Genomic DNA, 14372 nt, shown 5'->3' on the forward strand with positions numbered 1-14372 from the left:
CAGAGTTTTAACTATTTTTAATCAATATAAAATAACCTGTGTAAAAACAGTCAAAGCTATTCTGCAATTAACTTTTTTCAATATGCACAAGATAGCTACAGAGCCATCTGACAGTTCTTGGATGAAGGCTTGTGGAACTAACAACAGCATCAGATTCTCAACACACAAAGGAGATACAACTGAGCCAGTACACACCTCCAACCCCTCCAGTCAAGACCAAGGTCAACACAAATTGTGGTGGAAGAGTTCCCCCCGCTCCCCCCCACACTTTCCCACTTGAAAAGTAACAGGAGCACACACCACTCTGCATCACTCCAGCACAGATGGAAGCCACTGGTACAGGGTTCATCAGCTGTGTCAGAAACAGCCACTTTCATGCTTACTTATCAGGTTTCTATGCCAGGGGAGTACACAGCACACAATAAGGCAAACCACTGAAATTTAAAACAATTTATAAAGTACTGTTATTTAATTCCTGTTCTCTACAACCTCCATATTCTTTCAAAATGTGTAAAAATAAGATGAGGAGATGAGATTTCTGAGAAGTTCACAATGGACAGTTCTGGAAACAAACTTTACCTGGGATCTGTAAAGCAGTGCAAATGCCAGCACAACAGTTGGATTTGAAACCAGTTTTCCATTTAAAAAAAAGCAATTACAGATACTGTAAGCTACATCAAAATAGCTGCAGTTCACATTGCGTGACTGACCTGATTTGCTGTTTTCTTTCATGACTTGTAAAATACCAGTAGAAACAGCACAAAGGCTTTTTCTTAATAAATTTTAATATTAAGACCAGTTTGTCTGGATAAAAACACAGTTACAAGTACCACACTACTGCAAATTCTGCATGATGCACAGCAGTGCTTGCAACATTTGAGTGGCAAGACCATTTTGGAACTGTTTGTGAAAGGTATGTCAAAAACAGAATCTTGGCATAAGTAATAATGTATGTTACCAGTGAATTTATTATTGTGAAAATATATCTGTCCCACAATGTACACCACTGTAAATAATCAAATGCAATATTTATGCACATCAAAAATATATGGGGCGAATATAGACTCAGTTCAGCATTAAATCAGCAACAGTAAATGAAAAAAATATTTTGGCTATTTTTCTATGATTTCATTTCACTGGAAATTTTCTAATAAATCACTCCAAAGAGTAATATTTGTGGTTCAAAACCATCAGGACAACAGTAATTCTGTAAAATAGTATGGATCTGAGAGTGACAGCCCAATCCTCCTGCCACTAGATTTAGATGCATTTGGCTTGCGCTCACTGCCTTAGAACATGAGTCCAGACACCAAAGAATGAACTACCACCATTACAGTCTGGACCACATTAGCTCATACCATGTCAGATCAGAGATGCAACATCAATAAAAGGAGATGACACTTTAAAAGCACCTGCCAGATTCTCAAGTATTAATTATATACACACATGGTAAGTACAGAATACTGAAGGAGAGTGTACTGAATAGCAAGTTAAATGTTCTATTCACTTTCTCATTACTGCAATGGATATTCACATTTTCCACATTGGTCCAGGAAAGATACTGCAATCTAAGCATGTGATTTGATGCTACTTAAAGCTTTGAGATACTGTTATGTGTTTTCTTTATCTACATAACCCCCACCCCCACCCCCAAATATTACTGCAAAAGAACTATCTACATATAGAAATAACACAGACTTGATTTGGTGGCTCTTGTTTGACTGTGTTCTTGCAAAGAAATCTGCTAACTTTTCCTTGCCTGTTTAATAGCATATGTATTTCCCTGCCCCTTAGGCCATAAATGGTTCATGATAAATCACTTCCTCAGTATTATTCCTGTAAAAATTCACAGTGACCAATTCTGAGAGAATTTTTTTTGGTTGGGTTTGGTTTTTTTAAAAGTAATTGTGCAATATAGAATTCATACTACAATTTTCAACTTTGGTAACTTACAGAAAAGAGATTTCACGCCGTTTAACTAAGGATCAGGTCAGGACGTTGCTTACACTATGCTCTTCGTGCTGTGCAAGCACATCAGTTAAGATTCATCCCTTTTCTTGAGATCCTGAAAAATTCTAATATTGATAAGAAATTGGCTACAATTTAAGTTGTGAACCTATTTAATTTTTCTTGGTACCTTTAAATACTTCCATCACCTAGCCTTAGTAAATTTTTACTTACTGCTTCAATTAATGGAATCCTGATCCCAAAGCAAACACCCATCTACCCCCTTCAACCAAATAGAAAAATCCAGCTGAGCCTCAACAAGTAGATCTGAATTCTCAGAAGAGGAAATATTTTCTTGATTTAACAGCAACTGTACAATATTACAAACTCTGACACATGAAAAACAATCAGGCAATAGAAAAATGTACAACAGCTTTGGTGTTATACAAAATAATAAAAAAGACTGGACAGCAAGATACATAGTTCATTATGTTCTTGACACAGCAACTTCATTGCTGACTGTAAGACAGTTATTTACTTTTGATATTCTCTATGTGGCCTTTCCACTCATGAAAAATCATACTGTATTACTACAATAAGAACTGTTATGAACACCATAAAGTAAGCTCCAAATTTTATAAAAACATCTTGCCTCTTTGCACTATTGCTTTGTGGCACATTGTCAACAGAACAGCAGTCCAAAATAAAGTGACAACTAGATTTAATAAATTAATATACTTTTTAAAGATGTACAATGCACATTCTTTTTAATCCAAGGTTTTAGGGTGTCAGGACACTGCTATATACACATATACAGATCTCAGACAGCATTTACAACCTCAGAAAATGCAGATAAGAAACAGAGCCTTAACTGCTATCTGGATGCTACCAACAGAAGCCAAAACACTGCTGAGAGTATTATTGGGAGAGATATCCAAAGACGAGAAAAGTCTATGAAAAAAGGACATGTAAAGGCAAAGGGAAGGTCAAGATGTTTAATATGACCATCTATTCTTGTGAAGACTGAGGTGGAGTTGTTGATGTGCCTGGTTTACCAGACTTCCGTTCATAATTCACAAGTCGTTGTCCAACAAGGTACCTGGGATCACAGTAAGAACAGAAATTAACACAAGGGAATACTATTTTTTAACACAAATCCACTCTATCTCCTTTGCTGCCAAAGTAATTTTTTCATTTCAATAAAAAGTTATTCTATAAATTGTAAAGGAGGAACTTTAGCTGGTCCTTAAGCTTTCTTAAAGGGAAAGAAAATATCCTGATGCTACTCCATGGAAAGCTTAAGGGCTGCAAGATATCTTTAGTGTGATATTGAAAGAAATTTAACTATCTCAGCAGCTTAACAGTTTTCATACCTTTCACATTATTCCTTTTTCCTATCATTGTTCCACATTTTTTGCCACCTGAATTCCTTTTCATGCTTCCTATTTGCATGCTAGTTCTGCATGTACAAGAGCCCTACACACCTATGAATTAGTTGCTAAATTAGTTGCTAATCTTCTTAATAACCCATAAAAAAGGTAATTAGGGTAACACCAAGAATAATTTAATAACACAAATAAGAGGCTCAACTAAGCGAGATAACCAGAAAAGAATAGGAAAATTATTATTTTTATCAGGCTTCTGAGTAATACAGAGTAATAATTACTGAAAACCACACAAAATTTAGTAAGGACAAACTATCAGAACAACTGAACATTCTTTAACAGGTTAGTTGGACTAATAAGTAAAAGAGTAAGAAAAACAGTTATGCAGAAAAGGTTGAAGAAATGGTTTTATAAGCAGCAGCTTGAGACATGATTTTAACTTCCAGGTATGTTGTAATTCATTACATTAATCTGTCATTCAAGACTACAGATGAGACCAACAGTCAGCTTCATTTGTGGGAAAACACACTCATGTTAGACATGGGGAAGTGTCTTCCCTTTATAAAGACAGTCTATTCCTGTGTTTATCTACCTGAACCACAGATAAAACATCTGCTAAGAACAGTCTGTCTGTCTTAAAGAGTCATTTGTCTAGAAAACTTAAAAAACCCTTTTAGTCCTAAGTATTTACAACACCTGAATTCGACCTGAAGTATTCACATATATAGATATATATAAAGGGGAAAAATTTAAAATCCCCCACTATATACTCACTTGTCATTTTTAATATGTTCATAAAGGCGCTTGAACTGGCGGACTTGGAAGGACAGAATTCCCATCAAAACCACCACCATAAGCAGAAAAGGATAAATGCGTCGCTGAACGAGGTTCTGCATTTCAGCAGTAACCCCTACAAAACAAGACACAATCCTTAGACATTGTAATACTGCTGAGCTAACTCACATATTTCTGCTTCTCTACTTGCTTCCATACTTTTTATACTTCAGTTATACTTCAGTAGAAGGGCTGTGAAATAAATGACACATCCATTTACTTCAAAGATCCAACGTGACAGCTGCTGTTCTTTTTAATCTGAAGCACTACAAGCAGAAAGTTTTCCATTAACAGAGTGAAAATCCACGGTAGAAAAAGAAAAGAGCTTATCAGTTCTTTTTGCCTATTAACTTCTCCTTATCTGCTTACTGACTTCTCGTGTCAGAAAAGTCAACACAATAAAAGTCAGCATTCAAGTGAGACTGAAGAATAAAATGGGACTTCTTGAACATGTTAACATCAAAACTAACTAGTACAAGACAAGTCTTGATGAAAAAGCTTATATACCCTGGTTCTAATCAAATTATTTACCTCAATTGTGAGGAAATAGGAAAGTCTGAAAAAACCCTATATATTTAAAATTTACATTTTAATACTATTAAAACCTCAAAATAAACCCAGGATTTTCACCCGTTTTAAATTTTATTTACAATCTGACAAGTCAGAAAAAGACGGCCTCAGCTCAGTATAGCTCCTAGAGGGACTAAAATCAAAGGCTGATTGTCCAAAGAAATGAATTAATCATTCCTTTCCCAAACTAGCTGGATACCTAAAATGCACCAGAGAAAAAAATCAGTGTCTGCCCCTCCTCCTGAGTAAGAGGAGGGGCAGACACTGATTTCTTCACTGTGGTGACCAGTGACAGGACCCAAGGAGCAGCCTCAAGCTGTGCTAGGGAAGGGCTTGGGTTGGGTATTAGAAAAAGGTTCTTCCCCCAGAGGGTGGTTGGGCACTGGCACAAGCTCCTCAGGGAAGTGGTCACAGCACCAAGCTTGACAGAGTTCAAGAAGCATTTGGACAATATTCCTGGAACATGGTGTGATTCTTGGAAGTCTTTAAACATTTACACTTGTCAGCAGAAGAGGAGTTTTTTGTTTGGGTTTTGTGGGGGGTTTTTTGTTTGTTTTTTAAAATAAACTAAAGCTTGAAGTTTTATTTCCACAAACATATTTACCCTGCTGTAAACCATAAGATGACAAATAAGAGTTCTGAATGCATACATACCCAGTAAAGGTACAACACCAGAAGCTATGATGTACGGCACACACAGGGAAAGTAAGAGGACAGAGATTACAGGTGCTGCCAGTTTACGGATGATGAAGTGTAAGTCAATGTTACGAATCCCATTTGCATATACCTAAAATGGAACAAGTTAGAAGTAGAACAGATTAATTAAGAAAGCCTTGCTTTGCACTTACAGTAATAATTAAAAGGTTTTACACAATTCTTCTTATGAAAGGAAATGGGTGCTCCCACGGCCACAGCTGAAGAAGAAAAAACTCTGCCAATTTACATCATGAAGGTTCCAGGAAATCATTTAAACAATGCCCAAGAGACCAGTTTAATCTGGAACAGAGTTGTGATTCAGTTGCAGGAAAGCAAGGGATCTTCTGAAAGATCATTTAATAGAGCTGTGGACAATGGTTCTGTGGGTGACCTGGGATCACTTTGTACTGTTAACTTACTAGAAGAGGATCCTGTATAGGCTAATAGAATAAATTATTACATTTTGTAGTGGGCAGAAAATAGGATCCTATTTTATTTGGTGGGGCAGACCAGAGCCTCTGTACATAGTCTGTTCCTGAAAAAAAGGCCTCCACAATTCCTAAGCTTCTGCAGTTACTACCAGAAGCTAAAGTCAAAACATAACCAGATTAAGCATGGGAAAAAACCAGTTTTGAATGGCTACCAGCTACAGCTAAACAATGGCCTCTGTGCCACAGCCTGGAAGGCTCAGGAAAGTGGGTAAACAGCCCATGGAGAGTGTTCAGAATGGAACAGGGAGCTGTGGTATGCATCAAAGTCCCAGACTAAGACTGTATTTCTGCAGTGTGACAGCTGAAGTGATTTAATAAAGGACTATGTGCTAGACTTACTCACGAGAGGCACCTTGTGTACAGAGGTTGGGACATGCACCACAAGCATCACATACAGTGCAGGGCTGAGATATTACCTTCTGACAAACAACTGAGATACTTCATTGAGATTGCAACTATGTAATTTAACAGTTATAAGCAAGAAAAAAATACTTCTAACAAAGCTACAGGCCATGTGACTCTGAACTGCTCAGAGAAACTGTTCTGTGTTGCTTAATAATCAAAGGGGAACAGAAATTGTGTCTTTCATCTCTACTGATCTATGAACGAGGTAATCACTACAGCTGCAGAGAAAGCAAAATTCTGTGTTCTTGACTTGTGGAGGTAAATATTGTCCAATATTTGGACAAGTATTTGGACACACAGACTTCATCTGAAGAAATAATCATGTTTCTTTCTCATTTTATTACAAACCTGAGAAAAATGCATATATGTATACAAAGCATTTTCTTGAATTCAGATTTCTGAGTTTTTGTTTTACTGTTAAGTGTACCTTAATGGATTGGGCTATACAATTTAAACGGTTTTTACAAGACTAGTTGAATTCTACTCAGTTACTCCATTACTGCAAGAGTAACACTGTTTTTTGACACACAGTTAGAAACATAAAAAATGTACTATACAGATAATTCACATGAAGAATTTTTCCTACCTGTTCAATAACTGTTTTCAGCCACCACTGGGGACCCATCAGTGTTATGGCAGCAATTATTTTGGCATGCAGAACTCCAAGAGCCCAGTCCTAATTTTGTAAAAAATTATAGTGTTAGCAATAACATATCTTTAAAAAGTCTGACAACCAAAAGCTTTAAGAGCAATGTGTTAATATTACTTATTAGTGAAAATATAATTACTTTTCCATTTACATGGGACATTGATCCAAAGAGATGACATCATCTGCAGATTCCTATGAAAAAGAGAATGCTCTCAAGATTAACTGACATCTGTAAATTTAGCTCCATGGGACCAGGAAAATCACTACTTCTATTAAACCAAAGGCAAATACAAAATAAAAACATTAGACTTAAAGGAATTGACTAACATTCTGGTTAAAAACTAACTTACATAAAAGGAAATTAATTTCCTTTCTCTATAGAAGAATAGAAAAAAGATACAAAGATGATAACATACATTAGGAAACAAGTTCTTCTGAAGTTTAATTATTCCCAAAACCCTGCCTGATGTAAGAAAGCTTAAAGCAAAACAATGTTCTTAACAAAAAAAGTCACACTCCTTGGTGGAAACTTTATGTTTTGACATAAACTGCAATTATTATGGCACGGAATTAGGACACTAACTATTGGCTTCTAGTAAACACTTCACATCATAAGTCCATCCTTTCTGGATTACAGATATTTGTAAGAGATTTTCAATAAAAACCACCAAAAATAGAATGCAAAACATAGGCTGATAAAGTAGAATAACCAGCTAAGAACTGGTAAGGCTTGGGACATCATAGACTAAATTAACTTTCTTAACCTGCTGGGGAAATACATTTTCTTCAACTGATTATTTAAAAAGACAACTTTTGTTAATGCCAATTCTAAATGATTTTTAAAATTGTTACAAAAAAAGCACCAGTGTTAAAGTTGATTCATGTTTATTTAATGATGTAACCTCTGCATAACTCTTTTGGGAAAAATGGAAATTAGTCTCAATTTTGATAGTTCTTTGTTCATTTAGAACAAGTCTCAAATCCCACTTATCCTATATTTTGAAGAAGTTCTGCTACATGAAAATAAAGCTTTTCAGTATACTTCTTTTAAAACTTTTAAGGAACTAATGTGCAATAGTAAAGAATTTTTATAATCTCTAGCATTACAAATTCTTTCCAAAATTGTTTGGAAAGCATGATCATCTACCACTGTAATTATATGATGTCCTGATTTTCTGGTCATCTACTCAGCTCAAAATATACTTGGATTTTAAAATATGGAATAATCAAATTAGTAGCCAAATTCTTCTTTGTATTACGGCTTTCAAACATTTGGATATTGAAAGTAAATGAAAGTTTAGGGCAGCTTAAAAAGTCACTGTCCCTGAACGCTTTCTTGTTATTTAGAAATGGCATTCTAGATGCTCTGAGTTATGGTCCCCTCAGCTGGGTTTCTTCGAGTTATGACTTTTTTCATAATTCAGCCTAGGTGATGGAAGAAGCATTTGTCATTCAATCCACTCTATCCTCATTTCGTCTCCCAACTTGCAGGACAGAAATTTGCATTCAGCCTGTGAGACTGGACTGAAGAGTAATAAAACACAACTACCTCAAAATTTTGTATAATGATTTGACAAGTCAGGCCAAAACCAGCACAATCCTAAATAATTTAAAAATTACATTCATAATGTGCCTTATACTGAATTAAAATCTTACAAAGAAAAAAAAATTACCAGAACCTCTTTCTGCATAACTGTATGCAGAAAGTTTTCCAGAAGGATTAGAGTATGTACATCTGTGCATACATTCATATAGATATACCAATTTCTTACATAACTTTACAATTATGCTACTGGAAAAATAGCTGATCACTGAAATGCAACCTTTGATGTAATCTCACAACAGTTCAGCTTTTCATAGTTTAAATTCCTCAGCATATCCTTTTGGTTCAAATAATTCTCACATCCAGACCAGCTGCCTTTTCTCTGCCACATACAAACATATTTGTGGAAAATGCTTTGAAGCACCAAATCCACATGAAGCAAGGCAGCCCATACTCCTTACATCAACAGCAGCAAAAGAGTGGGAGCAACTGACCTGCCAGGGATAGAAGAGAGGTGTTTGATCCAAAGGAACTCTCAAAGGTGCGACGATGACCAGTTCAAACAAAAGACCAAGCAAAAGTGGAACCACACCAGCGAGCAGTATAGCCACTATCAATGTCTTCATTATCTAAAGAACCCAAGACATTTCATTAATATATTTACCAGAGGATTCTTCGTTTAAACTCAAAAATGTAATTAGAACTACATAAACTCACAGCCCTGGTAAATAAACCCCAAAACTACAAAGACCTCTATTTCACACATATACACCCCTAGAAACAATTTTTACTACATACATAGTTTTGCAATCCAAATTTTCAAGATTGGGTCCTATTCCATAGGAAAAGGAATTCCAGAAAAAATCATGACTGTTCCTACTTGTACTCATATAGCTCTAAACCATAAAATCACATTGACTGTTCTCAAAAGGGAATACTATCCAATGGCACTTCAATACATTGCATATGCTCATATGTTGGGAAACTAAAATTTTTTTCCAAAACTGCCAATTTCCAATTCTCTGGAACACAACAAACCTTAAAAATCCAGTCATTGTGGAATATTTGACTTAAAAATAGAGGACTCAGAGCACCATATTTGAATCTTTATTTATTCTAAAAGTCTCTTAATTTAACTGCATCATACAAAATAGCCTGACTCTTAATTAACATGATAAGGAGAAGTGGCAAAGAACAAGTAGAAATTAAGCTTTAACTATGAATTTTCTTGAAGAAGCTAAGATCTTAAAGAAGCTAAAATGAAAATTATGGATGAGGTATTTGGGAAACATGGTAGTACATGAAGAACACATACAGTGTAACAATTCAATAAGCACATTAAAATGTCCACAACAAGATACATTTATGCTATTTAAGTTTAAAGGAACTAGCAGGAAATCTACTGCAGAAATCCTCAAAACCAAAACCAAGATAAAAAGTTGGGGTATGAATTTGTTTGCATGCTGAGACTGTCAATTCCTCATAATTAATATTTTTGAGGAAAGTATCTTTTATTTGAACAATGCAAGTTCAACAGCCAGTAAAGATCTTCTTGAAAATATGCATCAAGCTACTTTGTAGAGATATGGTCATCATCATCTATCAGCTTTATTAGGTTTTTCCTTTTGATAATTTCATGTAACCAAACAAGTAAATAGTTAAGCTTCCAGGTTTCTGTGAAAGAGAGTAAAGCCTGCAAGCAAAAAATGAAACAAGCCCCATCAGCTAATTTTTTTGTAATTCAGTAGAATTTTTTCTCAAGACTCACCATGAGAGACCATTCTTTGACCTTCTGGAAAATGACTCTACGACCCTGTGGCATCCAGGCAACCAGCACTGTCACAGCTCGGATAGTCAGCCAACAGACATAAAGACCACAGGCAGCTGTGTACAGCTCATGGATTTTGGCAGTCCCCGTCCAAAATGACATTAACCACCGGCCAGCGAACACTGAAAACACAAGCACTGTTACATACAGTAATGCTTCTGGATGTATTAGAGAAGGATGCTTATTAAAAAAGTACTTAGCAAATTTATCTGAAATATTCCTGCATAAATATTATTCATCATAAAACAGTTTTTTTGGTACTACACCCATAATGCAGGTGTGAAGCACTATGCAAATGGCTTCAAAAATGATGCCAAATAAACATATAGAAATTTTTTCCACGTAAATTTTCATTAGGTCAGCAATGAAACCTGACCTGAGCTGAGGCAAATGAGACCTGAGCTACAGCAAAACAAAGCACTGTTCAGAGCCTAAACACTGATCTTCAGAACTGCAACAGCGATCATGCATTAGCGTGTAAGCTTGAACTTAAAATTATACGAACTCTCTTTGGGTTGTTTCACTGCTTCATGTGATTTTTTAAGACTTACTGATGGGGCTTCTAAAGTTCTCTGACAAAAATGGGAGACTAATTTGCTATAGTTAATTTTTAATAGTGTTTTCATTTCCTTAGTATTACAGCAGAATTATTTTACGTCCTACTACTAAAACAATTGCAGAATTTATAACTTTGATCTCAACGTATTATTGACTTTGGGATCATTAATAGAAGAAGGTATAAATTACATGGTATTACAACAGACAGATTATGAAATTCTTCATTAATAGAAGAAGGTATAAATTACATGGTATTACAGCAGACAGCTTATGAAATTTATGCTGGTTGACATGGCTTCATTTACTCAAAATTATTTTTAAAAATACCAATTGTTTTTGAAGTACTTATTCAGACATTTTAAAGTGATATACATGCCACTTCACAAAATCTTCTAGTGACGTGTCAAGATGACCGAATCATAGAGCATCTCGAGTTGGAAGGATCATTGAGTCCAACTCCCTGCTCCTCGCAATACTCAAAAATGACACCCTCAGAATATTTAATTAAAGAAAATACTGTAAAGACCTGGAAGCATTCTACATATTTTTCTTCTCGAAACAGTAAAACAGGTGCAAGAGTTTAAATTATTTTCCAGTCAATACTACCAAGACTGAAGCACCTGAACTCCTGTCCTCAGAGGAAAATTATTCTACAACAAAAAGGGAATGGCAATCTCTATCATTTAGATTTTTTGATTACAATTTGATGACAATTATTAAAAATGAGACTAGTTTCCATATTTTTGCCTTTTGACTTCCAACAATGATTTCAAAACATCTGCCATGGTTGGGCATGGCAGCATACTGAGTTGTTTTTAATGATAGTTTACTGTAATAGACTCACCTGGTAAGGTAAGGCAGATAAGACTAGCAATCAGTAATGTTATGCACATGAAAACAATCAAAAGAAATATCTGAAAAAGAGAAAAAAAAAAGGAAGGGAAGTTCGTAAGAAAGTTATTTAACCAAACCCCAAGAAACCCCAGTACAAAAAAATACATCATCCTAGAAAGGCAGCTAAACTATGATGTTCAAATACTAACTGATGTTTCACTATAAATAAATGAGCAAAAAGAAACCTAACCACAGTACATGCAGAACACCTGCAGTGTTGTGTATTTCTAAGACTTTCCATTAACTGTTCCAACAGTAAAAAATAACATTTGAATCCAGAATGACTTAAGATCTTTGCTTTGTCACATAAAAAAAGACCATCTCTTAATTTCTGCACTGAGCAGCACGACTCCCATATAATCCTGAAAGATTTCTAGCTCTGTATACCATATGAGCAAGACAGTGGTTTTAATAGGAAAACCTTGCTGACAAAGTTCTTCTTGATGTGCTCAGGTTTCTGTGACCAGAAGCTGACAGTGAAGCTGGTTACTCCTCAGCCAGGTTTTCACCTTACCAGAGAATTACCATGTACTTGACTTTTTAAAATATTTCTCAAGCACCAGGCACTATGAAGTTCTGCTTCACTAATCATCAAAGCCACACAACAAGCAAGCTTGCTATGGGAAAGCTAACACCTTATCCCAACAGGCTGCCAAGAGAAAGTTCAATCTGGAACAGACTTTCCTTGACGAGACACTTGGGTGTAAAGGAAGGAACCTTCAGATGCAATACCACACTGACCCAATGTTAGCCATTCTTCCATTCTTCAGCTATACCTGAAACCACACTAAGTGAGCTGTGGTGAAGTTTCTATTTAGAAACTAGTAGTAACTGAGTTAGTAGAACTCAGAGTTCTACTAACAACAAAACAGCTATTTAGTTTAAGCTGTATATTATTCTAGAAATGTAAGTACTTGCCAATAAAATTTCCTTTCTAATTTTAAGGATTTAGAACTTTCAAGTATTATACGATGCCTTTCTATGTTTAATACAGATGCAGAAGCAACAGAAGTTCTCTGTTTGTTTTCTTAATAAGGCAAAATAGTTCTAAATACACTTCAGCTACAAAGTATGCCCCCTTGAAAGCCAAGCTTTGTTAGAGGCACACCTGAACTACCTTTTTGAGAGGGGCTTATTGTCTTTCTCTCCATTACTTTGTGTAAAGAAAATAAGATGTCAATTGACACATAATACTCAACATATACGGGATCCATAAATAAAATTGTAATTGTCTTACATTTAAGGCTGAAAAAAGCCTTATATGAGCACAACTGCAACTATATGTTTTTGAAAGCTGCAAACCATATAAAACAGGACACACCATGTGACTTCTGGTGGGCTAACGTGGACTAAATCTTTCTTAGAAAAAAAAACTTCTCAAATGCCTTTTTCTTTTCTCTTGATGGGTTAGGTATACATACCCTGAGTGGGAATTTTAAAGGCCTACGATAAGGCTGGAAACCCACAGGTCCTCCCTGTTGAAGTATGGCTTGATGGGCCGCATGGAGACCTTCTCCCACAACTGGAATGGCATTATTATTGCGAGCATGCTGGTTGTTAGGTTGCTGATTTGCATTGTTTTCATTCTCTTCCTGATCACCAAGTAGGTAAGAATGAAGATCCCTGCAACAATCAAAATCTCAGTTTTGTTCTGTTTGGTATGAATGAGAAACTTACAGAAATATAGGCCTACTCAGAATCCATACAGGTTGTACAAAACTAATACAGGAGTACTAGCAGAATCTTGATTAAGTAAAATAAGCCTTTTTTGGTAACATACTCAATATCATCACAAACACAGTTTAGAAGGAAAGTGCTGGTGTGGATGCAGTTAGAATCCCATCACAAGGGAAGATCACTTATCTGTTTGACTGCTTTAAAAACACCACCTGGTATTAAAGGTGTTGTGCACATGAAAGGAAAATTACATGGATATTTCAGTTCATGTAAGCACAGAGCTCTACTGACAGCTTTTATGTTACTGTCACCCAAGCTCTATAGGAAACAAGGGCCTTCAAACCTAAACCAAACAAGGTTGGTGCTGCATTGCTATGGACGTGCTGTCAAACTGCAGAGGCAGGCAGAGTCTTTCAAGAAGATTCTAAATTGCTCAAACCTGTTCACAGCTTTTTAAGAATATCAATCCTAGGAAAAAAATCAATCTACTTAAAAATTATTCTGTTGATGTTTTCCACCCATACAATTAGCAAAATTTGACTATGATTAAAAATGAACATTTAAAACTTAATTTTCTTCAGCTTTAGCAGAGTAAGATATGTGCAGATATTCTAATAGCAATTAAATTTACCCAACAGTTTGCTTTTTGGGAACAACAGAGCAAAACATTTTCATCTGTGCTAAACTAAAATTCCTGAAGAGGTAATTTGTAATTGTCCTAAAGAGCTGCAACACTGGAGTAAGAAGAGCCATTTCTATCACAATCTCTAAAACTCTCTTGTTACACTATACTTAAACACAATCAAAACTTGGAAAATAATTAAAAACTTCTTCAAAATGTAAACCAAGAGAATAGAGAGTGAGCAGTTTCCTTATGAGAAACTAAAATAAATAT

General features: G+C 35.5%; 1 protein-coding gene across 1 annotated transcript in view; it reads right to left on the reverse strand.

Moving 5' to 3' along the window:
* Positions 1–14372, reverse strand: part of MARCHF6 (membrane associated ring-CH-type finger 6) — a 44708-nt gene continuing 30336 nt past the window's right edge. The window contains exons 19-26 of the mRNA XM_066559855.1: positions 13222–13423; positions 11751–11820; positions 10289–10470; positions 9015–9149; positions 6915–7004; positions 5391–5523; positions 4107–4242; positions 1–3046 (exon numbers count right to left, since the gene is read on the reverse strand). Coding sequence (XP_066415952.1) covers positions 2956–3046; positions 4107–4242; positions 5391–5523; positions 6915–7004; positions 9015–9149; positions 10289–10470; positions 11751–11820; positions 13222–13423 — 1039 coding nt within the window. The 3' untranslated portion in view covers positions 1–2955. The remainder of the gene's footprint in view (positions 3047–4106; positions 4243–5390; positions 5524–6914; positions 7005–9014; positions 9150–10288; positions 10471–11750; positions 11821–13221; positions 13424–14372) is intronic.

This window comes from Molothrus aeneus, chromosome 1 (assembly GCF_037042795.1).
Source record: "Molothrus aeneus isolate 106 chromosome 1, BPBGC_Maene_1.0, whole genome shotgun sequence".
Classification (NCBI taxonomy): domain Eukaryota; kingdom Metazoa; phylum Chordata; class Aves; order Passeriformes; family Icteridae; genus Molothrus; species Molothrus aeneus.